The 27846-nt window shown below is 39.2% G+C and overlaps 3 protein-coding genes and 1 long non-coding RNA gene across 13 annotated transcripts in view; 2 read left to right on the forward strand and 2 right to left on the reverse strand.

The window, feature by feature from the left end:
- LOC138132086 (rhodopsin-like) overlaps nt 1–27846 on the reverse strand; it is a 42927-nt gene that overhangs the window by 577 nt on the left and 14504 nt on the right. Inside the window, exons 1-3 of one of the 4 annotated variants that reach the window (XM_069049451.1) lie at nt 11946–12084; nt 1376–1711; nt 23–751 (exon numbers count right to left, since the gene is read on the reverse strand). In XM_069049451.1, the coding sequence (XP_068905552.1) occupies nt 23–745 (723 nt within the window). In that variant the 5' untranslated portion in view covers nt 746–751; nt 1376–1711; nt 11946–12084. The other 3 variants (XM_069049452.1, XM_069049453.1, XM_069049450.1) reach the window with 3 other exon arrangements.
- On the forward strand, nt 1845–7075 carry LOC138132090 (uncharacterized). 5 transcript variants are annotated; one of them, XM_069049466.1, is made up of 7 exons: nt 1845–2003; nt 2162–2320; nt 2367–2473; nt 3379–3703; nt 3771–3979; nt 4234–4359; nt 6689–7075. In XM_069049466.1, the coding sequence occupies exons 2-7, from the start codon at nt 2169–2171 to the stop codon at nt 6691–6693; spliced, it is 924 nt and encodes a 307-aa protein (XP_068905567.1). In that variant the 5' UTR covers nt 1845–2003; nt 2162–2168; the 3' UTR covers nt 6694–7075. The 5 variants fall into 5 exon arrangements, with proteins under 5 accessions (XP_068905567.1, XP_068905563.1, XP_068905566.1 ...); XM_069049462.1 differs by lacking the exon at nt 6689–7075 and adding an exon at nt 5231–5785; XM_069049465.1 differs by lacking the exon at nt 6689–7075 and adding an exon at nt 5231–5785 and having other exon boundaries at nt 2376–2473.
- Nucleotides 11975–27846, forward strand: part of Sulf1 (Extracellular sulfatase Sulf1) — a 36935-nt gene continuing 21063 nt past the window's right edge. For all 3 annotated transcript variants that reach the window (XM_069049413.1, XM_069049415.1, XM_069049414.1), the window contains exons 1-2: nt 11975–12109; nt 25904–26385. In XM_069049413.1, the coding sequence (XP_068905514.1) occupies nt 25971–26385 (415 nt within the window). In that variant the 5' untranslated portion in view covers nt 11975–12109; nt 25904–25970. The remainder of the gene's footprint in view (nt 12110–25903; nt 26386–27846) is intronic.
- On the reverse strand, nt 17231–18340 carry LOC138132249 (uncharacterized). Its single transcript, XR_011160035.1, has 3 exons — nt 17878–18340; nt 17544–17795; nt 17231–17478 (listed from the first exon to the last, which is right to left on the reverse strand). It is a non-coding gene; the product is annotated as an uncharacterized lncRNA (long non-coding RNA).

A 27846-nucleotide genomic window follows, 5' to 3' on the forward strand; every position in this document is an offset into this window, starting at 1 on the left:
CTTCGACATGTCGAGGACTTACTTGGACTATGAACCAGTAGGAGTAGATGATGGTGAGGAGAGGCGTGAAGTAGACCCACATGGCGTAGATCAGGATGTAGCTACGACTGAACCAGTCCTTGGTGAGGTAGTCGGTCCCGCAGGCCGTCATGTTCCCCTCGGGAACGTACCGGTTCCAGCCGAAGAAGGGCGCCAAGGTCCAGCCGATCGCCATCACCCAGATGATGAGTATCCTCAGCATGGCTGTCTTCTTAGTCAGCGGCTGGGCGCTCAGCCCCTTCACGATCACGTTGTACCGGTCCAAGGCGATGAAGGTCATCGACCAGATGGAGCCGCACCCGAAGAGAGACCCCGCCATGCCGTACAGCTCGCACATCAGCGGCCCCAACACCCAGGTCTCGTAGTAGCAGTTGATCACCATGGCCGGCGACATGGCCATCATCATTAGGAAGTCGGAGAAGGCCAAGTTGACCACCAGGAGGTTGGAAGGGGTGCGCAGGCTCTTCGTCGACGAGAAGATGTAGATGACCATGCCGTTGCCGACGACGGAGATGAAGCCAAGGACGCCGATCACGAAGCCCAATATGCCGTGCCAGAGCGGGTTCATCGGGGGGAACTGGTACCAGTGGGCGTCGACGAGGTGGAGCATGTCGGGGGGCACCTTGTCGACGACGGTGAGGTTGCCCCCATAGCCGGACCGCTGGGCCGCCCAAGCGACGAAGTTTGGCTCTCCCATCACAGACATGATCGGCTTAAAAAATATATTCATGGTGGTGTGTTGTTGGTTGCATAGTCAACAGACGCTAATTTTATAGTCATTGATGAAACTCGACAGATTTTATCAAAAGTACACAAAAAAAAATAGTAGTTTATTTAACGAGTTCCAAAAAAGGCCAATTTACACACGAACGAGTTGAATACAACTTTTTTTGTTCGACGAGCCCCTTAAAGGCTCTAAATCGCTTAAAATCTTTAAAATTAGCTTGACGTTTCGTTTTGACAAATTGTCAAATTTATCAAAATCCGTTCACACAGGAGAAAATTCTCAAATTCTGATAGTGTCGAACAAAAAATATATTTTTCTTTTCGCTTACATGTTTCAGCTGTTTGATGAATCTTATTCATTATTGTGCAAAACCATTTTGTAACATTAAATGTACTTTTTTCCCGTCAAAAAGTTTAAGTAAATATTTAAAAAAGTATCCTTATTCTCTTGTTGCCTTCATTATATAACACTACAACTTACTTTTTACGCATTAATTGTAATTTGTAGCTTATGAAACAATTTTTGACCGTCGATGTGTAATTAGTTATGCAACCAGTCCTGCATGACCTTTTTCTATTTGACATTTAAGTTGAACGAATCTGTACTCACCTGAATTCACGACGTTTTGGAGGCACTCCAATTACTAGAGAATACATCCAAGTGGGAAGACGCGTCGGCTGCGACTTTCTTACGTGTCGCTTTATGTTCTTTTATATAACTTCTTCTTACGTGTATAATTCAATAAAGACAATCCCCTTGAGAAACTTACTCGGGCTTCGGTAAGGATTCATAAACTTCCTAATTACATTACCTATCTTGAAAATTTTTGAAACTGCTTCGGTCAAGGACGCGATTTTCATAATTAAGGGCAGCTTTATCGGTCAATCTCCCAAATGTAGAAAATTAATCGGTGGGTACACTTTGCGATCAACCACCGAAGCACGCCTGAAATTTTGTGGTTCACTTGAAACGAAAAAAATGTCCGATTGCAAAAGAAGAATAATTTATTTGCAAGTTGAGAGAGTTATTTCGTTTATTATTTACAACAGAGTTGCTCCAAATTATTTATTTTAAATTTGGCGCCTTTAAAGAAGAGGGCGCCACCACCGCTGCGCATGCGCGTCCGTGATTGGTCACCTAACAAAGGAAGCGGCGTCCATTTTGAATTGTGGCTTCGTGACGCTGTACCATCAGACTCAGACAACCACGTTTATCCTACCAATTGAACCTAATCAAGGTAAGTTCTAACACTGTTAAGTTGGCGCATCCTTCGAAACACCGAATCGCTAGTCAAGGTGAAGTTTTGGCATATTTGTAAAAAAATTCGTCGCAAGGTACGCCAACTAATTTTGCCGGTCACGCGGTTCACGCTCTATCATGTTCATGTTTTTAAAGAAGTAGAATGGCCGACAACAACCCTGGAGACGATGAATCCCCCAATCCCCAACAGCAGCAACAACAACCTCGTCCCGGTGGTGGCGGCGGCTTCAGAGGACGAGGCGGACCCGGAGGTCGTGGCGGCCCCAGAGGCCGCGGAGGATTTATGAGGGGCAGGTACGTCGGAAACTGTTTGAAATGTGTGGGTTTATGGTTTATGAAGTTATTACAGGGGTGGACCTGGAGGCCCTCCAGGCCGCGGCGGGCCCATGATGCGGGGACGAGGCGGACCGAGAGGAGCGCCGAGAGGCCGATTCCCACCAGGTCCTGGTGAGTGCATTCCATATTTGAAATTATTGTTTATCCTTCAGATTTCAAGTGTTGACAGCGCCATTTTGTTAACAGGATTAAAAATTTTCATTGAAAAAATTTATATCCAAAGATCCTTTCCAGAACTGGAAATGATAAATAAGTGTCTACAATTACATAATATGGAATTACCAAGGAAGAAACATTAAAGAGTTTTGATTTACGTCCATCTGTGAAAGTAGATAAGATAAAAAGAATTTTCAAGTTACCACTACTAACAATGAACAAAATTTGCAACAATAATCTATTAATTGATTTAAGTTTTTTTTTTCCATGCTGACAAATCCAATATAAGAAAGAAGTATGTACAGGTCGCAAAACGTAGCTTGATACTTGGAAATGGATGCGCGGTGAAATTGTGGAAAGTAGTGGGGAGAGACCCACTGTAAACGAAGCCGTCGAAGCTACGTTTTGCGACCTGTACATATTAAAAAACTAATAATGTTTAATATTTTTTCCAAGTGAAAAATTCTTTAAGCGATTTTGTGTCCAAAATTTTAAAAACCTTAATATATTTAGATTAAAGGATGAACGGACACAACTAGTTTTTTCAATTTTTTTAAGATACGTTTGTACGCGTTTTATATATTTTTCATTAATTAAATAACTACTATTCCAAAAAAAAATCCTAGGTGTAAGTTCTTTGATGAATTTTTTCTTTCGGGTTTTTTTAGTTCATTAATCATTTCTGAGAAAGTCAAAAGAATGCATTTGCCTTTGTCCAATTTGAAAGATTCGCGTATTTGTTCAAACTATGTATATTTTCTTCAATTAAAATAAAGTGACGCTAGGGGACAACTAAGGTGCTGGCTTTACTTGAGAAATGTTTCTTGAATAACGTTGTGAGAATGTAATTGTCGTTTCAGGTGGCCCTCCGGGCGGTCCAGGTGGCGACTCACAAGGTCCTCGTGGCCCTCCTGGTGGTCCCCGGCCCCCAATGGGTCGAGGAGGACCCGGAGGTTTCCGCGGCAGGGGCATGGGTGCACCCAAAGGACCCGGCGGACGTGGTATGGGTAGAGGTTCAGGAATGGCTCCCCGCGGTAGAGGATTCGGCGGCCCCAGGGGTGGAGGCCGTGGCGGTTTCCTGGGTGCGCAGAAACGAACGCCAGGACAATTCGGACAAGGAGGAGGACCCGGACCGAAGAGGCCACGATTTGAAAACGGCAATTCACAAAATGGCTTTGGACAAAAGTAAGAATTGTTTTCACCGATCGATGTGATAAAATAATTGCTACTAAATCGACGTTTGAATAAATAGCAGATCACAAGGCTATGGGGGAGGCGGTGGCGGGTCGTCAGGTGGCTACCAGCAACAGTCTTACAACTCACAGTCTTATGGTCAAGGTCAAGGAGGCTACGGTGGACAAGGAGGGGGTAACGGAGGAGGATATGGTGGTGGATCTGGTTACGGTGGTGGCTCCGGACAATATGACGGAACGAGTTACGCGACAACATATCAGACAGGAGGTTCGTACTCGGATGTGGTAAAAAACGAAGTTCGATTTTAAATATTTCGATACAATTTTTCAAATTTCACATTTTGAAAATTTTTTGGTGTTCACATCAGTTTGGACTGGAAAATGAGGGGAGGATCATCCATTTGAACTTGTTATGATTTAGTAAAATTCCTAACGGAAATTGACTAGATTATGTAACATATTTGACAGTGACTGATCGTCCTCCCTTGCCATAAAAGTTAAAAAATCACGAGATTGGTTTAGGTAATTCCGACAATTACGGCTCGTCAGGAGGCTACAGCAGCGGCGGTTCAGGTGGCGGCGGCGGATACAGCAGTCAGCAAGGCTACGAGGACAGGAGCGGTGGTTACGGTGCTTCCGGTGGATACGGTAAGTCGACGGCCACTTTTCGTTCAGAGTCGAAATTCTCACTAGAGTCAGAAATAATTTGATTTTTTTCCTTTCAATTTAGAAAAGAAAAGTGCAAAAGCATTTGTTTGAGTGGTAGTTTGTTGTGTACTACCACATTGCAGCCATTGATTTTTCTCTGATAGACAAGCTCAAAAGAAATTTGCATCTTGCATATGTGGAACTGACAAGAATAAACGTGTAAATAGTTGATAACGAAACAGTTGATAATCAGACCAAAAATGCTTATAATTTAATAATTATGATACAATAAAAAGTGTTGATAAAAGTTTGCTAAAGTATGATTGTTTTTATTTTTTAATTTTAAATCGATCGAGTTTAACACTTATCAAAGAGCTAACTAGAATACACAATGGAAGTTGTACGTCACAACGAAATAATTTAAAATTACGAAAGAAAACAAATAAGAAGCAAACTAAATTTACTGTCAGTCGAGAAATATAGTTGAAATGACACAAGCTTAAGTTGCACGAGATTCATTATTTCGCAATCGAGTGACTTGTTGCACAATCGTAAAATACATACTTATAAAAAGTAGTCTTTCAAATGAATGTGAATTACGAAGTAATGGATTAAAATTTTTGAGCAATTGAAATGCGCCGTCCCAAGTTGATCGATTCGAGGGGGCGTCGCGATGAGCTGAGACTTTTTCAAGATTTTATTCTGTTAAACTCGATAATTCATGAGAGTTGATCCAATTGATAAAATTGCACAAATTGATTCTTTTCGTCTTGACTGTGCAAATAAATCTCAGCCTGGTTATATTTAATAACCTCATGAGATGCCTTTAACAGTTCGTAATTAATGTGGGTTTGCATCTCCATGTTTACAGGTTCAACAAACCAGGCTAGACGGTTCTAAAAAAGCCACCGCATTAGAGTGTTTTTTATTATTGTAATTTTGTCTTATAATTTAGCTTAGTGTGAATGAATAATAACTCAGTATATATTTTTTATATTTTGTAGTAAATGTTTAGTTGATAAGTTTTTAACAGTATGATGTTTGGAGATTTTGTTTATTCATTATTTGGAGTCATTTCTTTATTTGGAGAAAAATAATTTTAACGTCACAGTTAGTAGAGAAATAAAGATCTCATCAAATCGACCGTAATGTAAAAATGAGTTGCCCTTTTGATGTGGACTTTAGTGAAAGGGAATTATCACTTTGTAGTTTAAAACAATGTGTATCAGTTTATTTATTGATGTGCATAAACTAGTGTTGTAGTTTCCAGTTAATCTCTCGAATTTTAAATGGAAAAACCGGACAAACAATTCAGAACAAATTTGTGTTGGACTTAAAAAATTAACATAATTTTTAAATTACTTTATCCATTTTTCTTGTACATTGAACGGAGGCATTAAAAAATAAATTATTTGATAAGACACAACTGTGCAAATTTCTTATCCCAGTCAGACAAAGTCATGAAATTTGAAACGTGCAAATATATTGAAGGCTCACAGTCCGCACAATTTAAGTAAGTATGACCTACCAGATATGACAGTCTATATATTGTAGGTTTAATTATTTTCCTTGTCTTATTATATGAATAAACGTGAATCATGTATTATAGATCATAACAGCTGAGTATTTTTTGCATGCACTATCGCATAACCGATTCAAACAACTAGAATGCAGGAATCGATGATCGATCGATGGAAATCCAATCCTTGACAGTTGAATAATCCTGATTTGAATTTACAGCTGTAACACAACCTCACAGAGGTGTTTCATAATTTATGATCAGTAAAAGAGTCGGTCGAGTGCCGAAAACCTTTATTAAACACACACTCATCCCCGTTTAGAACTGTTTTATTTGTCGAAGACTAAATAAGAGAAGAATTCTTTTTGTTCCCGTGCCCACAAAAGTGGTGCAAACAATTTTGTCCAAAAATTGGCTGCAAAATAATCTAATAGCAAAAACGGACACATTTTAGGTAATGTATTGAAATCAAATAGTTTCCTTTCTGTGATAGAACTTTTGAGCCTTTATAATTTCAATAAAAGTGCATTGGACATGAAACACTTGAAAGAACAACACGTTTTTATTGTTGTTTATTTTCAAAACGATTAACATGCCACGTGTTCAAAAAACCGTCAGAAATTATCCCATTAAATGCACTCACAAGCTCATGTTTCTCGTAGTTACTTTTTTAATCGTGTTTTATAACTCGAACAAGTTAGATATTTTAAAGCGCACTTTGTCGTAAGAGACGTCTCGCAGTCGCCCGGGTCCATTTAAAATATCTAACTGGTTTTTCTGTTCACTTGACCGAGACAATTTTGTTTTTAGGATGAAAGAGTCGGCTTCTCAAACGCCGTGGATACGAAGATGACAAGTAACGCAAGAACTGTGGTATTTATGACGCCAAGTGCACTCTAGTGCACGGGATCGTTGAAGAATTGTTAAAATTTGAACAAAAAAACCTATGAAATCGGTCTCAGCTGTAACACCACAGCCGTTACGTTTGTTTTCTTTTATGCCCACCACGTATTTATTTTTTCTTTTGAATGTTGGTGTGAAGAGACGTTGCTGTCGTCGAGTCGAGGTTTTTTTGTTCATTCAGGAAAATCGCATTTTCATTTTTTTAATGGTTAATGTGACTTTTACTAATAATTTTTCAGATTTGAAGAAGGCAGGAGACGACGATGCTTTTTGAACAATAAATTTTTGCGAGATCGGTGTTGTTTTATTTGGATACCTGTGGATTCTGAAACGAGGCGCAATGGAAGTTTGCAACCGGCGGTTTCAACAAGTAGAAAAGCCTTTGTCTCGTGGAATATGTTGAATTTTGTTTTTGTTCCGATTGGCAAGTAATTTTTTTAGTGAAGTTTGAAAAAAAAATGTGACTGGATGTTGAGCAAGCTGACGTGTTGGCGATGAAAAAAATTAAATTTTTGGTACGAAAATGACGTGTATAGCTGCGTAGGTAATTGTCAGGGCTGGGGAATGTTACATTTTTAATGCACAACCGTCAAAGCATTTTGAACGAAATGGAAAAGGTGGATGAAGCTAACATTTTATTGTTTATTCACCAAAATAAAAATATCACTTGTATTTCCGTCTTGTTTGATCCCTCAGTACCTATAATTTAGAAAAAAGTAAGTTGATACACACAAAATAAATACAAAAATGTTGAATTCATGCGAAGAGAAGACATCAATTTGGTGGATGACCACTACACCGTTGGGAATCTGTAACCCTTTTCATTTCAAAATAAAATGTTCATAAAACAATCCTTATTTCCAAAGTGGGAACCAAGAAAATGATGACTGAGTGTTTGTTAGAATTTCGGCAAAACCTCTCTTCATCCGTCTTGGTATGGTTGAAGCTACGCCGTACGTTTTTAGAGGTTTTGTTTTCTATAGCCGTCTTATTTTTTTTTCGGTTAATTAAATTGTACGCCAGTCATTCCCACTTGCTCGCACGTAATAACCAGTTTCAAAGTATTAGTTCTTATTTTTCTTTTCGAATTAAATCACGTTTCGTTCTAAGACATGAATTTTTCCTTGATAAAACAAACCGAAGTCACGTTGCAGCACTGGGCTGCATAAAGAACTTAGACTTAAAAAAAATTTAACTCGATTTGTGTAGTTTTCGGATCCGATGTGTATGTGCACCATCTTGGTGAAAGAACCAAATAACCAAATGTTTGATAAAAAGTTTTATCAGGAAGTATTCTTGGTTGCCTAATAACCAACTTTAAAATTTATTCTTGGGCGAGAAACGATTTTAAACAACCGTCTTTGTGAGCACTCATGTTACATAACTCCATAGTTCGTTTACAAATTCGTAAATTGCAAATTTCATGCCGCACACGTGTCCCTACTGATGTAAATAAATAATAAAACAGGCCACAATTTTTTACCTCGCGGTTTACTAGTTTACACACTTTTCGTTTATTTACACAGGTTCCGTTTCCAGCTGCCTCGATCGGTCGTCCTCAGTTCCTCACCAAAGTCCTTGTTTCCCACCGACCTCTTCGCGGGAGACCCTCCGGTCGGACCGGAAGATGCCCCGGATTAAAAGTTTTGATCGGCGTCGCGCCTCGTCCGAAAGTAATTTATCTTATTAAAGCGAAAAGAAATTTTCGCGTGCCGGACATCGTCCAGTTGTGTGGGAGACAGCAAGATTTATAGTCTCTAGACTAGACTAAAAAGATTTATTGGAATAATTATGATGGAGTAGATGATGGTCATCCGGGATACAGGCGCAGATGTTGCGACATTTATTTTATTAATTATGTCATCTGCGACGGATCGTTAAGGTCGCTCTCTTTTCGAAATCGAGGCGGTCGGAATCGAAGCGGCGTTAAATCGAACGGGCCCAGATGGGTCTGTTACGCCGCCGGTTCGTCTAATTGACCGTAAAAACGGAGTTTGTCGAGGAAATTGTTAATTAAAAATCGCTTTTATTGGGTGGCGGTGAAATCGGATGTCTGGAGGCGTCTACAGGGTGGCCCAACGTTATTTAACGGCAAATTTATTTAACACCCACCAGCTGCATTATTTCCACAGAATCTGTACATACTTGTTCAAGAAATACTCCTTTGGCCATCTGTATTCACGAATAATTAGTTATTGCAATTCAATCATTCATCTTCCTTGCTCGAACTCGTGAATTTAGTACATTATAAAAAACGTCCAAAAACATTACTCTGTATACACTACGTGATCAAAATTTTTTTTATTTAAATAAGTACGGATGTGAAGTGGATCTGGGTGATACGAAAATTAAAAATCGATACAATTTTTGAAAAGTTTTTGACGTTAACTGTTTTCAACGATCGAAGATTTATGTTTGGTCTCCCTGCTAGGTGATTTATGATGTCGTACATAAACGTAGTGCCGACCTGGAAAATACCAAAGTTTTGGAAAAGAAAGCTTAACCCATAAACATATTTCTAAACAGGAAAACAGGTAGGTACAAGTTAGCGTTCTGAATTGTTGACAAAGCGAATTATGACTTCCTTGGTGTACCGTCTCCTTAAATACGTTGGATTTTAGCGAAATTAAGATTGTTATGAGTTATGAGGCAACTAGGTAATGCTTTTTTGTATTCGTTTTGATTTTTTAGACTCAATTTCCAAAAATTAGTTACATAGGAAATACGGATTTTTGCAATTTACTAGTGGCTTAAAAAAATATCCAAACGTGAAACATAAAATTTTGTGAAAATTATATTGACCGCAGTAGCAATTCTTTATTACATATTGTTGTTTCTGACGCTTTTCTTTTATCATTTGATGTGTATTTTTATTTTTAGACAACTTTTAACATCAGAAGAAATTAATTTTATAGCTCTGTTTTGAACGACAATTTACTTCGTAATTAAAAGTATCTGAAAATACTTCACTCTGGTCTTTCATTACCAGAACAACAACATTCAAAATTTGTTCTATTTTAAGACAATCTATAAAAAAGTTATTACGTGTTTTGAATACTTAAATATCGTTGTAGACGTATCGGTACGCATTCTCACTACTAGAAATATCAAAAACTAAACAAAAAAACAATCAAAATTATCTTTTGTAATTTAAAATTGAAAAGTTGCTTGAATACCGGTCACATATTCAAAATATCAAAGAATTAGATGTTTGTAGCGTAATAGATATTTTTGACAAAATTAGTCAAATCGCCAGTGGACTGTAAATGTTCAAATATTTAAAGCAATTTCGCTCAACAAGTTAGAATCTGTCATAGCTAGTTCTAACAGGTTATAGTAATCTTCCAAGAAAAAAATATTTCGTAAATTTTACAACTTCAATAAAATGATTTCACCTTTGTTTTGTACCTACTTCAAGTATCAATTCAATCGTTTTTTATCTTTTTTTTTTTTAATTTCAGATGCTCACTATACGGGGTGGATGAAAAAATCCGCTTCGAGCTTCAGAATATTTTTACTACAGATCGCATCGTTACTGTAAAAATACCGGGTGACTTTTGAGAACTGAGACAAATTTAGTGGGGTGGCGCTCCCGAATAATTGGTACGCCTAATCGTTTGTCAAAGAGTTGTCTGTTGATTCGCTTTCTAGGTTAAGATTTATTTTGACTTTTGAAATGTCATATTGAAATTTGACAGTCTAGTGTACTATGGCGGCCAGAAAATTTTAACCGTCATTAGGGCGTATTCTGTAATTTTTAAAGGGGCGTTAAAATTTTAGCGTGGCTTTAAAATTTAAAATTTCAAGTCCTGATTGGTCATTGCTATGACAACTTAATTTAACGGGCTTTAAAATTTAGCGGAGCAGTTACAGAATACGCCCTATTGTCTGTCATTTCAAAAAAAAATTGTAATCCATACTTTATTGTCATTATGATCACCGCCTTGATTATGATTGCTATTTTTTGGGTGGTAAATTTCAAAACTCGAAATTATTTTGTCAAATTCTACTACATACTCAGAAGGTTTACCTCAGGTTATCTATGTAGGACTGCTTTAATTTTGTTCATTCATGTCGGATTTTTGGAATATCTGAGTTTAAATTGATTTGTACAATATGGCAGTATGCATGTCAAAATAACAAGAATCGAAAGTGGGGTTACGGTTCTAAAGGTTTATTTACACTTTCCGCGAATGTCAAGATAGTGATGGCTAAAATTTTTTGGCCGCCTGTATTGTTCGTTGTTTACAACTTTTTACAAATTAGTTTAAGACAATATTGGACAATGAACAAAGAATTTAGTCAGTTCAGAAATTTTTCAGCGGCCATAAAAAGTCGATACAATTTTCGAAAACAACTTTACACAAACTAACGCTTCTGCAAAATATTGAGAAGCTGCTGGGCGATTTATGACGTCGTAAATGCAATATTGCTAAATTTTGGGAAAGGAAAACAGTAAACAGTAAACAGGAAAACAGGTACAGATTAATGTTATTGCTTGTTGACAAAGCTTAAAAATAGGTACTCAAATACATACTAGTTCAATGTTGAAAAGATAACATTTCTCGATAAGACATCGTAAAAAATTTGCAATGTATTTTTTTTTTGTTTTTATTATATTTTCACGATACAAACGTCTCATGTTGAAAAAATAAAAATTGCAGGTTCATTTACAACGAATCTCTTTTTATACGTACAGTCGATGGACAAATAAAACTGGGACAAAAATGACAATCACATAAGTCAAAATTTGCATCGTTTAACTTTGGTATGACATATCATATAGACACTGACAAATACATATATTGACAATTCAATAGTCTGATTTACATAGATTAAATTTTAAGTGTCCCAGTTTTATTTGTCCACCGACCGTAACTAGAATTTTTTTGTTGCCACTCTGTAGAGACGTACATCGTGTGTATACCGAAACTCGGCCGCCTCGCAGAAAAATATTCCAATTACGCGGGATACCGTGGGTTGACGAACGCAAGGAAATTGATTAAATCATCGTGGTCGTCGCCTCACACAAAACGACAACCAATTGTAACAATAACTCCGACAATGCCGTTCATTAATCATATTTTCGGGAAGTTTAGACAAGACGAGCTCCATCCATCTAGCCAAGGTACACGGCAACAAACGGAATCGTTTAACCACTCACCAGTTAGTTCGGCAACTTCGCCAGTTGACTGCTTCTCAGTTTACTTTTAACCTTAGAGCGGGCTGGTGCAACTCCTCGGGTTCGTCGCTCGCGTCGCTCTCTCGTATTGCCACCGCCGATCTCGAAGGGAACACCGCAGCAGTCGCAGGATCACGCCCTCGAAGGTAAGACGCTTTCCTCCGGATTTTCCAAAAAATCGCGCACGTTCCGGTCGCCACGAGATTTTCGGCGGCCTTGGATGTCGCACTCGCTGGCACACCTTTTGCACGATTTTCCGCAAAAAACCGCCCCGGCGGAATGCAGGCTGCGGCAGATGCACGTCATGTCCGAACTTATCTCGGAAACGTCGCTGATTGCCGGTTCAACGACATCCGATCGGTCTACGACGTACGGTTTTTGTCCGGTTGCCGCTGAGACGATGATCGGTAGTCGTGCGAACTGCTTTTTATGTCTGTTTTACATAAAATCAAAATCTGAATGGCTAATGAGGTTGGGTCGTCGGCGAGGAGCGTGTCTCCGTGTTTTATGTGCTATTGATTCGGCGGAAAAAAAATGAGAACCGGTGCCGGCGATCCGATTGACTTTTTAATTGATCCGATCCGGCCGTAAAACAAGTCGGTGTCATTCCCGGCGAATCTCTTCGCCGTTCCGTTGCGGAACGGGTCGGCGTTTTTCTGGTTTTTTTTTCCTGCTTCGGGACCCTCCGAGGGTAATTAATTATAATTTCGGGAATTTATAGGGATCACCCGTTTTGGCCGATTTAAATAATAGCCCGCATCCAGAAAGGTTTGTCGTAAATCTTCCGGACGGTTCGGAATCGTGCTCAACTAATTGAAGTAGTCGGTCGGTTTGACTAAATGATTATATTTTAATCGATTCGGACCGACACGAGCTTTTCTCTTAATTATTTAGGTGTTTCTTGCACAAAACAAATATTTTCTCTGTCAAGGTCGTTAAAAGTATCCTATCAAGTTACCTCCTCCTGTGAACGTCGAAACCGATAAGCGACTTCGCCTTATCTCTCTGTTGACCAATTCTTGCATTCCATTTTACAAATGCATTTTACAACAAACTACTTCTTCACATTGCGAGACAGCACTGGATGAAATCACACACACACATTTGACATTTGACAGTCACTCAGTAAGCCGTTTGATTCTGTTTTGTTAATTTTGGTCGGTTCACAATTTGAAATGTCATGTTTGACATTTTTATGGAATCTTTCGGTTGCAAATTTGAATGTATGTATCATTTTTGACAATGTGACGATCGACTCGTTTCAGTCTGCAACAAAATATGTTGAAATTTAACAGTTTCACGTGATAACTTGACGTTCTGTTTTACTAATTTTGCACTTTTTATGCAATCTCTCGGTATTAAATTCCAAAGTCTCATGATTGTCCATTTTTGAGTACACGAAGATGTATTTACATATTTTGATTTCAAATGTCTTTCAGTTTGATGATTTGTTGATTTTTCAATCTTTCGGTTGCGAATTTATATCTCAATATTGCTAACCAAAATTTTACTGTTTTTTCTTCACTTCAAACATTTGAATGTTTTATTAATTTTGTGGAATCTTTTGCTTGATGTAAATTTCTCCTCAAAGTTGGCGTTGAAGAGTCGATTGTGAACGCACAATCGTCTGTCTGCAGAGTAAAAACGTAAACACAAAAAGTGAGGTTAGATTTAACAACGTGGTGCGTTCACAATCGACTCTTCAACGCCTACTTTGAGGAGAAATTTAAATGAACACCCGATATGTCATAACTGATCGTATTGGTAATTTGATGTCTGATTGTGTTTTGTTAATTTAGCCATTTTGTTGTGTGGCAAGGTGTCTTAAAATCTAAATTTCGCAATGTCACCTAACTGTTTGAAGTTTCTCAAAAATCTGTAGGTATGTTTCAAAATTGTTGCAGATTTTAGAAGTGACTGTGTTTTGTTAACCTAATCATGTCAGTGTAGGGTCCGATAGTTTCTCTTTTAATTTTACAAATGTCAAATCTCCCAGGTTTTGTCGGCTTGTCGGCTCTGACATTTTCTTTGAACTCCAATCAAATTTTTCGAATCCAAATTTCGAAATGTCATATTTGACAATTTGACATTTGATTGCGTTTTGTTAATTTATTCATTTCGACGTTATGATAAAACGCATTTATGTAATTCTAAACGCTGAAATGTCGTTCTTGACATGTTGTGCACTAATTATTTTGTTAAATCTGCGATAACGGTGTAATTTTTCTGTTGCAAATTTGTTTGTACATATTTGACAATTATGTATTTTTATTTACTATCTGACGAAATAGTACATTTTTGTGGTATTTTTAATCTTTCATAACCAGTAATCAATTAATCATGATAAAAAAAAACCAAAACGTCGAAATCTCATTGTGTAATTATTGACAATATGATGTTTCGTTACACCATTTCGAAGGCGCGGCATCATGTCATAATTGACAACTTATCGATTGATGGTGTTTTGTTAATATAATATTTAGTTTGTTGTATGACGGTATTTTGGATTTCAAAATAAAAATTTGACAATTTGACGTTTCAATGTTGTGTTAATTTTGAAAAAATTAAAAAAAACCTAGGAATGTCATTTGACAATTAATTGTGTGTTGTTAGTTTAGCTACTTCGGTATACGGTAATGTGTTTTTAAATACAGATCTTGACATATCATATTCCAGAGTTTAAGAATTAATTGTTTTGTTAATTTTATGGAATATTTTGACATTGTATTGTCTTTTATTGTGTAGATATTTCGATGTTGGTATAAGTACGTCAAAATATCTTCCCATGTTTTTTAAAATTAGCCATTTCGCTTTGAAATCGTCATTTTTGACAGTGTGTATTTGACGTTTGATTGTGTTTTGTTATACAGCGGTTCCACTTTATGTCACTCTTTTTTTAATTCTAAACTTTCGAAGCGTATTTGCTGATCTTTCTGGAGTCAAAATTAGAAATATAGAAATGTCATGTTTCGCAATTAGGTTATGTTTTGTCGTGTTGACAGTTTGAGTGTTCACAGTGAAGAATAATAAGAAAATTCAGACGTGAAAATTGAAATGACATTTGAAGAGAGAAGAGTTGATTTGTTTGTCAAAAACTTGTTAGTCCGACCTGTCATGAGCGGACTCTTCGGATTTACCACGTCGTCAACAGTTTAAAAATAAATTAGCGGTTCGAAACCGCTGGCTTATCTTTAAAAAAATAAAATTCAAGGAAAACCTTATTTACACCGTCACTTTCCGTATTTGTTCTGATCGAATCGTGCAAACGTCACCTGTCGAATCTCCGTCACGTGACCGTCAAGTTTCGGGCGTGATCCCAGCCGTCTCGGATAATACCGGCAAATTTATGAATGTCGTTTGGCCGTAAACACGTTTCGTCCGGTTTATCACTTAATTAAACCATAAATATTTATAATTCAACAAATCTTTATCACCTGTTAACTGTCGCCATAACCTGGACCGTTTCCTCCTCCGAATCGCGTCCTTTCAAGTACCAATAAATCACCAGACAGTAGACAGTAAACCTTCCCACGGCCGTTCAACTGTCCCCAGATCAGGTGCGTCCGGGGCGATAATCGGGGTGCCATTTTCCCGAACCCTTTAGGCCACCGCCGCACCTCCACGGGTGTTTTTGCCGGTTTTCCCCGCTTTCTCCGAGTCGACTCGCCGTCTCGCACCACGGGTTTTCCACCGGCTTCAGATCTGGCGATAATTGGGTCCGTTTGGGCCATCCGTCATTCGGACATCTCCATTTCGACGTCTCCCGGCTACCTGCCTTTAATTTTACAGTTTAACCACCAATCAGGGCCGCTCACTCGTTCTTTGAAGTGGGCAAGGTCACAGAATCGGCTCTATTAACAATAATTGAAGATCGCGTTTTGGGGTCAGGTCTCTGATCAACAGGCGGGATAACGGCCGATTTATTGCAAAAGTTAATAACGATAAATGGAGGAAATGCGATTTTTTTGGCCGACGTAACCGGAGGGGGGTCGAAGTGAGTCTAATCCGGTGTTGGCCCCTCCGGAGATTTATCTCAGGGGAGATCGTTCAGCGATGAGGGGTGATCGCACCGATGGCAAAGGGGGGAAATTAGATGAATCAAAAACGATATGGTAACTAATTGAATTGGGCACGGGGGCCATTAGGCAGGGGCATTTTCCAGATTCTCCTCTGGGGTGATTTATACATACAGTGCGATCGAATTTATTTTGGCCGAGAGAAACGGTACTCGAGTCGCGGATTAATTCCTACGGATCGTACCGACTCGACAGAACAGTTACGAATCCACAGAACGTATGAATCGTTCTACGACTGGCTTCTTGTGTCTCGCAGCGAAATATGGCCACGTCCAACTGTAACAGTGGACGATTTACAAACTTAACAATGCAAAAATGTAAAATTTATTCTGCGGCGGAAAAATTAAATTTGACATTAACAAGTGCAAGGTGACTGCGTGAATTCTATTTTTGTAACAATGACACAGGAACACAGTTTTTTATTCGCAAGTGTTTGATGCCTTTCGGCTTTCCGATGACTCGGAAGATTTCTTTGGCAACGTTACCGAGCAAAACGCGAAGAACTGCGAAGCAAGAAAAAATTGGCGGCTCGCGTTTTCGACATGTGTCTGTGATAGGGGCGTGGGTGAACTGTCATTTTCCTGTCTGTGGAAGTGTGGTTATGTTAGGTGTTATAAGGTGTGATAGCAAGATAAGCGGAGTTTCTTAATCAATTTTAGTCGCGAGTCGACTTTTGACATTTAGATTTATTCGTCGCGCACACGTAAGGTTAGAGTTCACCGAAATTGATCGAATTGAAAAACGATTTCCTGCGATCAAAAGGGGATTATAGATTCCGGGAAAAATTGTTGTTATTTCGCCTCAAGGTCGATCAATCGAAAGCTAAATTCTGAGGTATTTTTGTCTTAATGTTTTTTATGTCTTCTTTTCCATTATTTTTATTAAGCTCGATTCTGTTTCCACATCTACTGCTTTTACATTATTTTATCGGCTATACTTGCTTGTTTTTTTTTAGTTTTCATTTAGTGTTCCGCACCCGAATTTTTTTCATATATGTAATGACAAATGATTCAACTTTTATTTGTAAACTGCAGTCACGTTGTTTTGCCATAATGAGGGACCATGGAAATTTTGCATTTAATTTGGTAGTAAAGCTGTCTGTTGAATTAGGTTATGTTTTTCTAAGTTTGAGGTTATAAATAGCGTCAATGTCTAGTGCATTGTCAGTTTTTTTTTTTTTTTAATTAAAATTCTCTGTATTTTTTAAGTCCATAATTTTAAAACCTTTTTTATCCTTTCAATTTTTTCTTGTACCTTCCTTACTGCTGAATTTTCAGGTCGTCTTTTTTTCGTCCAAATTTTGTCAATTTTTTTCATTTTATTAAATCTGATCTGATGAGCACTCTTTTCTTGTTAATTATCTTTTTAAAAAATTCATTTTTTTGGTCATATTTGCGTGTTCTTTTCAAACCTCAACCATCAACCTTCGACGCCGTTTCCTGAAAACGAAAAAAATTCCATAAAGTGGGACATCTGCAAATTCTGTTTATTTGTCTACAAATACCCCGAACCTCCTCCAGACTAAACGTTTAGTCTTCGGCCAATCATCGACGCCACCATTTCACTGTTTGTTGACGTAAATGACAATTTTTTGCGCCGTTGCCACACCGTCCACAATTCCGCGAACCTAGCGGCTGTTTTTCTTTCCGTTTTTCCATCACCAATGGTTGTAATAACGCCGTCAAACACTCGACCACCATAAATTAGCGCCATTGTTGACAGATAAGAGTCGCATACACCTTGCCAGACGTGGCCGCTATAATTAAACATTATTTGCAATGCAACGGACATATCCATATTGACAGCTGAATATTTATTAGACACATTCAATGATTTACCTATGGGTTATTAATTAATTAATATCCCCCTGGGCCCCCGCCCCCAAACCGTCGACACACGTCACTCTAACGCGACCGGACTTTCCTGAAACGATTTAATTATGGAAAAAAATGTGCACTTTTTTCATTGGTTAATTGCATATAAGCTCGACCGCAAATTTGTTTATAATTACGTTTGATGTGGTGCCGACAAATTTGCATTTATTAATTTATTCATGGCCGTATTGTCTGTAATTTCGTTCAACGGAACAATGGAATATCATCCGGAAGGGAACCCAGCCGCTAATTTATCGATAGCACTGATAGGTGACTGAAATGGTTACGTAAGGAATGACTTTTCATTATGTCTAGTTCAAGTTGTCGGTACCACTTCCAAATTGAGAGCATTCGTGTTAATTAAAACGAGGAAAATTGACACAATAAATTTGGTAAAGGCGGAAATGAAGGTGTGAGACAAGGATGAACGTTGGGACCAAAAGAAGTCTACACGTCGGAAATAAGTTGAGCAAAAGATAACAAAATGGAAAGGAATAGAGGAATACAAATACAAAAGTAACTAATAAGTGATGAAAGAAGAAAAATGGAGCGGAAATGATTTTGGGATTATCATGTACTTATTGTACAATAAGATTACTTAATGATTCAGTGATTCTTTTATTGCAAGAAAGTGGACAATATGTTGATGAGAACTGAATAAGGAAAGCAGGTCATGTGATAAAAGTATTTCAAGGAAATTTAAGCAAAATGAAAAAATTCATTACATTGACATAAAAAGGAAATATTTATATGATTCGTAAGTGCTACAAGCAAATTGAATTAACTATTTTATGTGAGAAATAAACAACAAATGTGATAATGATAATGATGTCACCAGATCTGTCCGCAGTACTAATCGATTAAAAACGTTTTGACACTTTTCGAAAAATTGCCAAATTTCATTTTGTCGTTTTGAACAAGTGACCTACATAAGGTTGATGTTAACATCGGAAAACAAAAAACGAAGGAGAAGAAGAGAAACTGTTAAAAATGGTGACAGTTTTTTGGCAAGACTGACAACTTGACGAAAAAATTGACACTCCACCTGGCGGTGGGGTATTTTTAGGATCATATTGGTTCAATGTACTTTTCCGACAGGTTTACATTTACATCACGAGTTGGCGTACGCTGGATTATATAACTAAAATTACATGTTTGGATTTTTTCCGGCTCTTCCTGTCGGTGTGGAACAGAGTGAAAATACCACGCGCTTGATATTTTCCAAGTAAAAGTAAAAGTCGCGGGGTATGGGTCAAATGGTTCATATTTAATAGTACTAGTGTGCTCGATTGTAGTAGAAATTATTTTAAAAAATCATCATATTTTTGAGTAAATTTTGGATAGAAATTATAAAGACAGTTGTTTGTATTGTTGTATCATTTTTAAATTTTGTGGGGGTCAAGGTTTTCAAGTATAAAGTCCAATTTAACTTAATTCCATCCCGAACGAGACGCTCCTGGAAGTTCTAATAAATCGAAACATGAAAAGTTGCAAATACGTTTTAAAAAAGAGTCACAAAGTGCACTTTTTCGTTCGAGTCTGAGTTTTCTGGCCGAGGCGCAGCCGAGGCTTGAAAACAGGCGAGGACAAAGGCAGAGGTGCCTTCATGCGGAAGTCACGTATAGCGCAAAATTGAATGCACGTGATTTTCACAAATGGTCTGAAGAGTTTTAATATTCTGATGTATATCGATTTCACCCTGATTACAACAAAATATATTTTTTTTAAATCACTCGATATTCTTTAATTCTATATTATAGTCTTTAACGAGAGAACTTTGACCTTTCAATTCTTTAAAAGCAACTTATTAACTTTGTGACATTTGACATTTACCTACCCAATCAAAGACGTGCCCGTTTCCACTCTTCGGTTGCAACTCTCATCATGAAAGCAATCTTTCGCAGTTTCGAAAATATGAATTTTCTCAGACAAAGCGCCTCCCACCGCAGTCTTTTGTTTCGTCCACATGCTTCTCTTCGCCCCGGCCGAGGGGTCAAACCGATTCATCGTCAACAATCCGAGACGACCCTTCACCGCATCTCTTGACGTCGACAATTCGAGCGTTTACCACCCGCCCGAGCGCACTCGTCCAGGTAGAAAAAGCGGGAAATGCAGCGGAATGCGGTGAAGGGCGCCACGACCTCTTCGTCGTCGTCCATTGTGTCCGTCGAGTGGTGATTCATTTTCGGGCGATGTCAATTCACGTCGTGATTAAGAAGGCATTTAGGAGTCAGATCGTTGGAAGGACCGAATAAGCCGGGAAGCTTTGTCAATAATGAATGTGCGGCTGAGGCGAGCCGAGGGTGGAATTTTTATTGCTCGCTCCGATATGAATGATTCGGGAGTGGAAGGTGACTCAGGTATTTTTTCACACTTCACCCTCGTCGTCTGGCGGGGCGGGGGTGGCGTTCGGAGAAGGAGCCCGATCGAGTTTTCAGCGCGCTAATTAGGTCTGAAAGGCGATTGTTCTCTTTTCGGTCCGTGCTATTTTCAGAGGGACGGGGATTTTTCTCTTCTAACTGGAATTTAAACGGTAGCTTTCGAGAGCGATTTAGCTTCGTTTAAAAATTAATAATAACAGGGAGTCGGAGCAATTTTGTCGATGTTTCCGCCTTTTTCCTCGTGCTACGCCGTTCTACTTTCCGTTGTCGGTATTTGTATTTTTTTTTTATTTGTCGCATGTTGGGTATCCATCACAATCTCCTTACATTCACCATATGCATATGACACGTTTATCCGTTTTTCTCTAGCATTTTTGCCATATGTTACGTTCCGTAAGGAAATGGAAGTGTGGTGATAGAATCGAAAAATCGTCTCCGAGAAAGATCAAATTATGATTGTTCTATGCTCAAGACGCAAAGAAAAGTTGTTTCCAACATATCGACTATCCCGTACTTCTGTATGTCTGTGTGTTTTTTTGCAATAACTTGCACCGATCGGGATGTTTTTTTATTTTTGGTTCAATGAGAACTCAAGGCCTGCCAAATCTGTTGCAAGTCAAATTAGTTGTTTTGAAAGTTAGCTCAATTTGTAACGTTACTAGAATTATACAAAAACATGCTTTTCTTGTAACTTTGATGCATTTACAGTAATTTACACTTTTTAGCACATTTTACAGGAAAAATAAACGTTTAGACATCTTATTGCATAAATCATTTACGTGAGCTCCGAGTTAGAGTTGGATCTAAAGTGAGATAATTCAAACAATTTCTTAATGGAAAAATAATGTTCTGTGTGTTCCGAGTTTAAACGGTATTGATTTGTCTCAAACTATTTTTCCAAGTCAAGGTATGGACATTTAGATGGAAACTCTAATTCGCTAAAGTACTGTTAGCAGCGAAAGTTGTATCATCTGCTGTCACTAACATCCGTAAAATATGACATTGCACTGCTGCATTGAAAATGCTAAAGTGTCACTTCATTGTCATGGCATCTAACGAGCTGACCAGCGTCCGTGAAGTTATTATCTCCGCTGAGGAGCGTCCGTGAAGTTATTATCTCCGCTGAGGGCGTCCGTGAAGTTATTATCTCCGCTGATGAGCGGCTGTAAAGTAAACTAGCTAAATCATTTGAAATTCCCACCTGGTTTCTTAACATGTCTTAAATAATTTGTTATGAAGGTTTGAAGAAAAAATAGTATATGTATGTTATTCAACTGAACACATTTATGAAGACATTTATTACAAATATGTAACGAGTGTTCAAATAAATTTTAGCTCAAGCAGGCCGTGGTTTTCTCTCTTTTGCAAACATTAGATATGTCCTGATTTTGATCATACCTTCATTTGTTGTGATAAATAGCAAACTTAAGTTTTCGGTTCATTTTATATTATTTCGCTATCACTTACAGCGGTTTCCGAAATACGCAGTGGTGGTCGTCCACTTCCTCTCTTTATTTCTATATTTCCTGTTTCACGAAATATTTGACACCTGCGCCTGCTACGCCATACGTACAAAAGCAAGCACAAGGCCACTTGACCACAAATATTTTTGAACACACGTTACTTCTCTTATGCAGTTTGTTAAGCTTCGTTCCTGCTCGTTAGATTCCTAGAAACTTTCATCAGACACCAGACAAGGTGGAGCTGATTCCTAGATTATGGAAATTAAAAAGTACCCCTGCCATATCAATGAGAAGATGGTCGTGGTATGCATGAATTAACTTATAGTATTTGAATATTTTTTTATTACCAACTAATGCTTTCTCTTTTTTTAAAATAAAAAAGACTAAAGTAAGGTCACATGTTAGTTTCGAAAATAACTTTCGATTAGAAAAGTTTTATGTGCCAAGGTGACAACCATCGTGAGATAGAAAAAGCGAATGTTGTTTTGTACTTATGAAAACAATAACATAATTTATTATAATTCCACAGAAAACGAACTCAACTCAAAAAAAGACGTTACACTCGTAAAACACAACTGACATCTGTCAAAAAACGCACCATCCCTATTTCGCTCTATCTTATTTCATCAAAAAGTCATAGCCAACTTGATGAAATTTTCATTTGAACACCCGTTATATCACAGACTTTGGTTCTTGGACAGTGCTTCTCAATTTTTTTTGTCCATCAAAAGACCTGTTGAAATAATTGTTTTCCACTTTTTTTTCTGTTCAGTGACTCGCAATCTTTACTAAAAATTCAGTGTTGGTAATTTAATTCTACACACGTCTCTCGATCTTTGTTTCTTTCCTTTGTTAATACGTATTTTATTTCCTGAACTAAAACCACTTTCAAGAACATCAAGTGTTAGAAACTGCAGAAGTACTTTGTCCGTCTCAGATCACATTGTTACATAAGGTTTCATGTTTTTGATCTCCACACTTTGCTATTTCAGCTGGTTCTTATTGGGTTGCTTCACTACTAGAGCTGCGCCGGCGTTTAATTGAGTCCAAAACTCTACAGCTTCACTTTATAAGAAAATAAAAAATATAAAAATCGTATGTATTTATTTCACGCCTTGCAGACAGGTAACCACTTATTTACCACACGCGTGCGATAATCTTTGCATTCGTACAAATTAGTCCCACCTGTTGACATTTGTTTATTTAATTACTATGTCGGTACTATCTTTTCGAAAATAATCAGCGTCAAATGCATTTTATTCAAACAACAACTTTGTCGGTTTGTGATCAGAATCACACAAACCCGACCACACTTCACACACGTGCGATAATATTACCTATATCCCACTTGTTGCGTAAATAAGTAGTTATTACAGTGACATAAGATTAAGTTGGGCTTCTGATCAAGGCACGTGTTGTAGTTAATAATAACAGTTCGTGCAATTAATATAAAAGTAAAGAAATATAGTTTCATCCCTTGAAGCAGTGCATCACGAAAGTTTTTCGCGACTTTTACACGATGATGCGAAGAAGTTTGCATAATCTATTTGTTCAATTATCTTAATATTAAAACTTTGAAGCTTGTTCCACAAGCCGTCGGGGTTTTTAGTCCATTCAAAACAGTGAGCGGTTTAATCGACTGCTCCGCATTATTAAAGTGAAGTTCTTTTAAAATTCAAGAGACACAACAGCTCATTTTGTCCAACTTTTTAGAATTGTAGTGCAATTTCGCTCGCGTTCAAGACGTTGAACGACTGTTTGCTCGAGTTTGATGAAACTGGCGCATCGTGTTGAAACAAAATCTCGATATTTGGAAACATCATCTCTCAGGCTTACCCGTTTGCAGTTCAATTTGTTGGAGGGACAACGTGTACGTGTGAAAATAACGTTTTAAAAGGTTGACGAGGACGGACCGTGAGGTGTTTGGTAATTTCCTCCTTATCGTGGTGGTTTCGAGGGGAGAGAGTGTGCCGGGAATTTTAAAGTCCGCTCTTTTTTCAACTTTAATCATAATTGCTCCCAGGACTAGAGGTGAAAGCACCGAGATCCTCGTCGGGCCGGTCACGAAATGTCAGTTGCATTGGCGGGTTTGCACATTTCTAACTGTTCCCCGGCCAGGGTCGGGGCAGGAGTATGGGAACTGCGCGACAGATGGATCTCACACAACAAAGTCTTCCAGCAATAAGTCAGTTACGCAAAAATATTGGCCCTCGAGCTGACCGGGAGTTGCTAAAATGAAAGATTTTGTTTTTTGTTATTGCATCTTCCAGTCAAAGAGTGACGAACGGTCATTTTTGAAACATTTGTACAAAAAACCTCGGTAATTGTTTACTTTAGCTACTTGTGGAGTTTTCGCGTTTTTTCTGGCTAGACAACTGCAACCTCCTTCTTTTTCATAGACGTGGGAAGGTTATATGCACGAGCGCAGCGAGTGTTGTTGTTACTACGATGCATAGTTATTGCTATTATATTATTCAAAAAGATTATTACGGAAGAGGTTTCATGAAAAAAGAAAAGAAAAAATATTTGACGTTTTCTTTGAAAATTTTGAGAAATGTCTGCAGCTCCTGTTGTTCTCTTTGCGTCAGCAACTGCACAAATTCCTTTCCCCTTGTAATAAATTGACACGTTGACATTTAGCTTTGCGGGGTTGAGTTCTATTTACAACCAGGACGCGATCTCCTCCCCTCCGAGAGCCTAAACGACAATGACAAATCGTCACAAAATCAACAAGACAAACACCCCAAAATACTCGAACACTTTTAGACGAAAAGATGGCAAAGCCAAAGTTTGGAAATAATTCGGCTCCTTTGGCGGCACACGCGCCGCCGGTGCGTTTGTTTGGAGGCGGCCACGTCTGATCCTTGTCTGTTTGTTGCGGCGGCGTTTTTCGGATTCCTTCCGTAATGCGGGGAGTTGCCACCCCTTCGGGGCTACCTAATCGTAAAAATATGATCCCTCCGTAAAGCTGGCACGATCTCGCTACCATTATCTAAGAAAACAAGTCGGGATTAGAGCCTTTCGACGAGATAATGCTAACGAGTAGCGAGTTGGATATAATCGGCGTTAAAAAAATAACGGACTGGCTGTGTACTCACGCATTTAACACCCAATTTGGGGGCAAAGAAAAATCTACCGACGCGCTCGAAAAACGCGACGTCGCCGCTCCTTATCGCGAGGATAAACTCCGGTTAATTCCGGTGTGTAAACGGGCTAATGGCGTTCGAGTGGTCGGGAAGTGGCTGATTGTTCGTTGAATTTACTGACAATGCACGAGGTGTTTGTACTCTTGACCACACAAGCACCCAAAGAAAGAGAATGAATTTTCAATTCATTTCAACTCTTCAAGGCTTTACGCGATAAATCACCATCGAAAGTTTGGCGCTGATATATTTAATGTTCCCTGCAACTATTTAATTGAATGTATTCAGTATCACATTTGCTCAACTTTGCTTTGATTTATCATATTATAATTAATAGATTCGAATGGTTGAGATAAAACAGTATATGTAATATCATTCAGAGTAGAAGGTCTTTTTGTGCTTCGCCCAGTTGTCGACCTCGACTTCGCCTCGGTCTTCAATCTGTGGGTTCAGCACAAAAAGACTCACTTCTACTCTTAATGAAATAATCAACTACTATTCTTTCTAGACTAGTCTACTCCCTCAAATGAAGTTTTAAGTGTTTAAATCTACAAGGTCTACAAGATTATTTAAGTGGCCGAGATCTTGTATTGAATCGTGCTGGTGTGGCGCTGTGATCGCTCAGCCACCTTGTCCAGCTCTCTCTTGCGAACCCCCGACACAATTGATTATTCATTTGGACAGATAACCGCTAATGCAAAGTTGAGATTATTGGAGAGAGCAATATATCGTACCCCGACTCCCATTTATATCCCCCCATAAACATGTCTTCCCTAGTTACGCCACTGATTACGGTTCTCCTGAATAAACTCGGATATGCAGCGAGCGATGTTGCTCTGCAGATTTACGAGTCGTGCGATATTCTGAAACCGCAGACAGGATATGCTGCATATCTTGCAACCGTCTGCATACCTTGCCGGAGGTCCGACCGGACCGCACGCACTTTTCAGCTTTTTGTCGGCTCTTGTTGAACGGATCTAGATCAGCAATGGTTTGTTTTCAGATGGTTTGAGCTCTGCGCCGACCATGTGATCGCCCTCCTTCCGCGGAACAATACCACCACCGGCGCCATGATCAGCCCAGCCACGTCGCTCCTCCTGGTTCTGGCGGCGGCCGCCTTCGCCACCGGCGACGTGTTCTCCCAGCGGCGCCAACGCAAGGGCCCCGTCTTCGCCCCGTCGACGTCCAGAGAGCGCAAGCCGAACATCGTGTTGATCCTGACCGACGACCAGGACGTCGAGCTCGGCTCGCTGAACTTTATGCCGAAGACGCTGCGCGCCATCAGGGACCAGGGCGCCCAGTTCAGGCACGCCTACGTCACGACGCCCATGTGCTGTCCCTCGAGGTCCTCGCTCCTGACCGGGATGTACGTCCACAACCACCACGTCTACACCAACAACGACAATTGCTCCAGCACGCAGTGGCAAGCCACCTACGAGACGAGGTCCTTCGCCACCTACTTGTCCAACGCCGGATACAGGACAGGTGAGGAAGGGGCCCGGGGCCCGGCAGTGCAGGGCGAAGCCCTACTTGCCGGCGCTGGGGCTTTTCACACATTCTAATTACACTCTAGAAGACCGCCCGATTAACACATCATAACTTCAACGTTCTACTGACTTCTTATTAATCATTACGTCGTAGTTGGCGGTGAAATTTGGCGCCTCCATTGCATAGCGTAACTAACAACTAATGTTCTTAACCTCCTCAAAACACTATAATAAGCACTTGATAAGCAATGACAAACTGCAAAACGACAGCTGTGAGCTGTCAAATGTCAAATTTACCAATTCAGAAGAGGCGGCAAATCTGTATGTATTCCATAAATGACAGTCAACTGCGACGTAAAAGTTATTTGGATTAACAATCGGGGATCCCAATTCTTTAAGAAGACACTTCCTGTGTAGGAGGTGCATGTAGTGTGTTACTGTGTTATGACGGATTGGTCCCAAGGGTGACCCCTGACGCGTCCCGAGATTTGCCGCCGTGATCGATTGTGCATTTGCTGTTGCCAAGACGACCGCGAGGCGCGAAATTCGAATCTTGATCGTGTTGGTGCGTTTTTCACCGCGAGCGACAAACCCCACCGTGTCACAGTCCAATTTGAAACGACGCATCACATTTTCGCCACTTTACGGTTCATTGTTCCATTGTCTGAGAGTTTAAAGAACGTTCACGGCAGGAATTCGGTGTTAAATACAAGAGAATTTGATTAGGGATCGAGTCGGCAGAGCTAATTGGTCTTATCGGGCAGAGCCCATCTGGGACACTGGAATAACAATAACGGTGTGTTTCTGAAAATAAACATTTGCGGGGAAGAGAGAGAAAGGAATGAAGGAATGTGTGGAAAGGGCGAGTTTTGTTGTTCGCTAATCAGTTTCGTGAAAAGGACAAAATAACTAAAATGCGCGACTCGATGAAATCATGATGGATTTATGTAAGGTGCAAAAAATGGTGAGATGTTATGAAATCAAGAACTTTTGGTCATTGTTCACTTTTGCTGCTTCTGGAATTTTCCCGTTTTTTCTGGCTAGACAGCCTCAGGGCGTCCTCCTACATCGTTTTCCACCACTCAAACCTTGTGCAAATGAATTTTCCTTGCCCTTTAGTTGTACCTACTAAGACATTGGCGCGACCTTGAAACACAACAAGAGAGAAAAAAAGTTTGAATGGTGGGAAACGATCTAGGAAGACGCCCTGAGGCTGCTAGCCAGAAAAAACGCGAAAATTCCAGAAGTAGTTAAAGTGAACAATTACCGAACTTTTGTCGTTTTGAGATAGTGCGAAGTGTCAGGTGTCTACAGTGTGTCCAAAAACACCAAAGACCCTAATTCCAAAAGTATTTTGTACCAAGTCAACGTTTGATCTCATACCACGCGACAAAGGCCTCAAGAGTAAACTTGGTAATTGTTCACTTTAACTACTTCTGGAATTTTCGCGTTTTTTCTG

The sequence above is a fragment of the Tenebrio molitor genome, chromosome 5 (assembly GCF_963966145.1).
Source record: "Tenebrio molitor chromosome 5, icTenMoli1.1, whole genome shotgun sequence".
In the NCBI taxonomy this organism is placed as follows: domain Eukaryota; kingdom Metazoa; phylum Arthropoda; class Insecta; order Coleoptera; family Tenebrionidae; genus Tenebrio; species Tenebrio molitor.

Excerpts from the sequence above, each read along its gene's own strand:
- LOC138132090 (XM_069049462.1), top strand. The coding sequence starts at position 2,169 with ATGGCCGACAACAACCCTGGAGACGATGAATCCCCCAATCCCCAACAG. Across the intron at positions 2,474-3,378 it reads CCGATTCCCACCAGGTCCTG|GTGGCCCTCCGGGCGGTCCA; the intron begins GTGAGTGCATTC and ends TTGTCGTTTCAG. Across the intron at positions 3,704-3,770 it reads CAAAATGGCTTTGGACAAAA|CAGATCACAAGGCTATGGGG; the intron begins GTAAGAATTGTT and ends TTGAATAAATAG.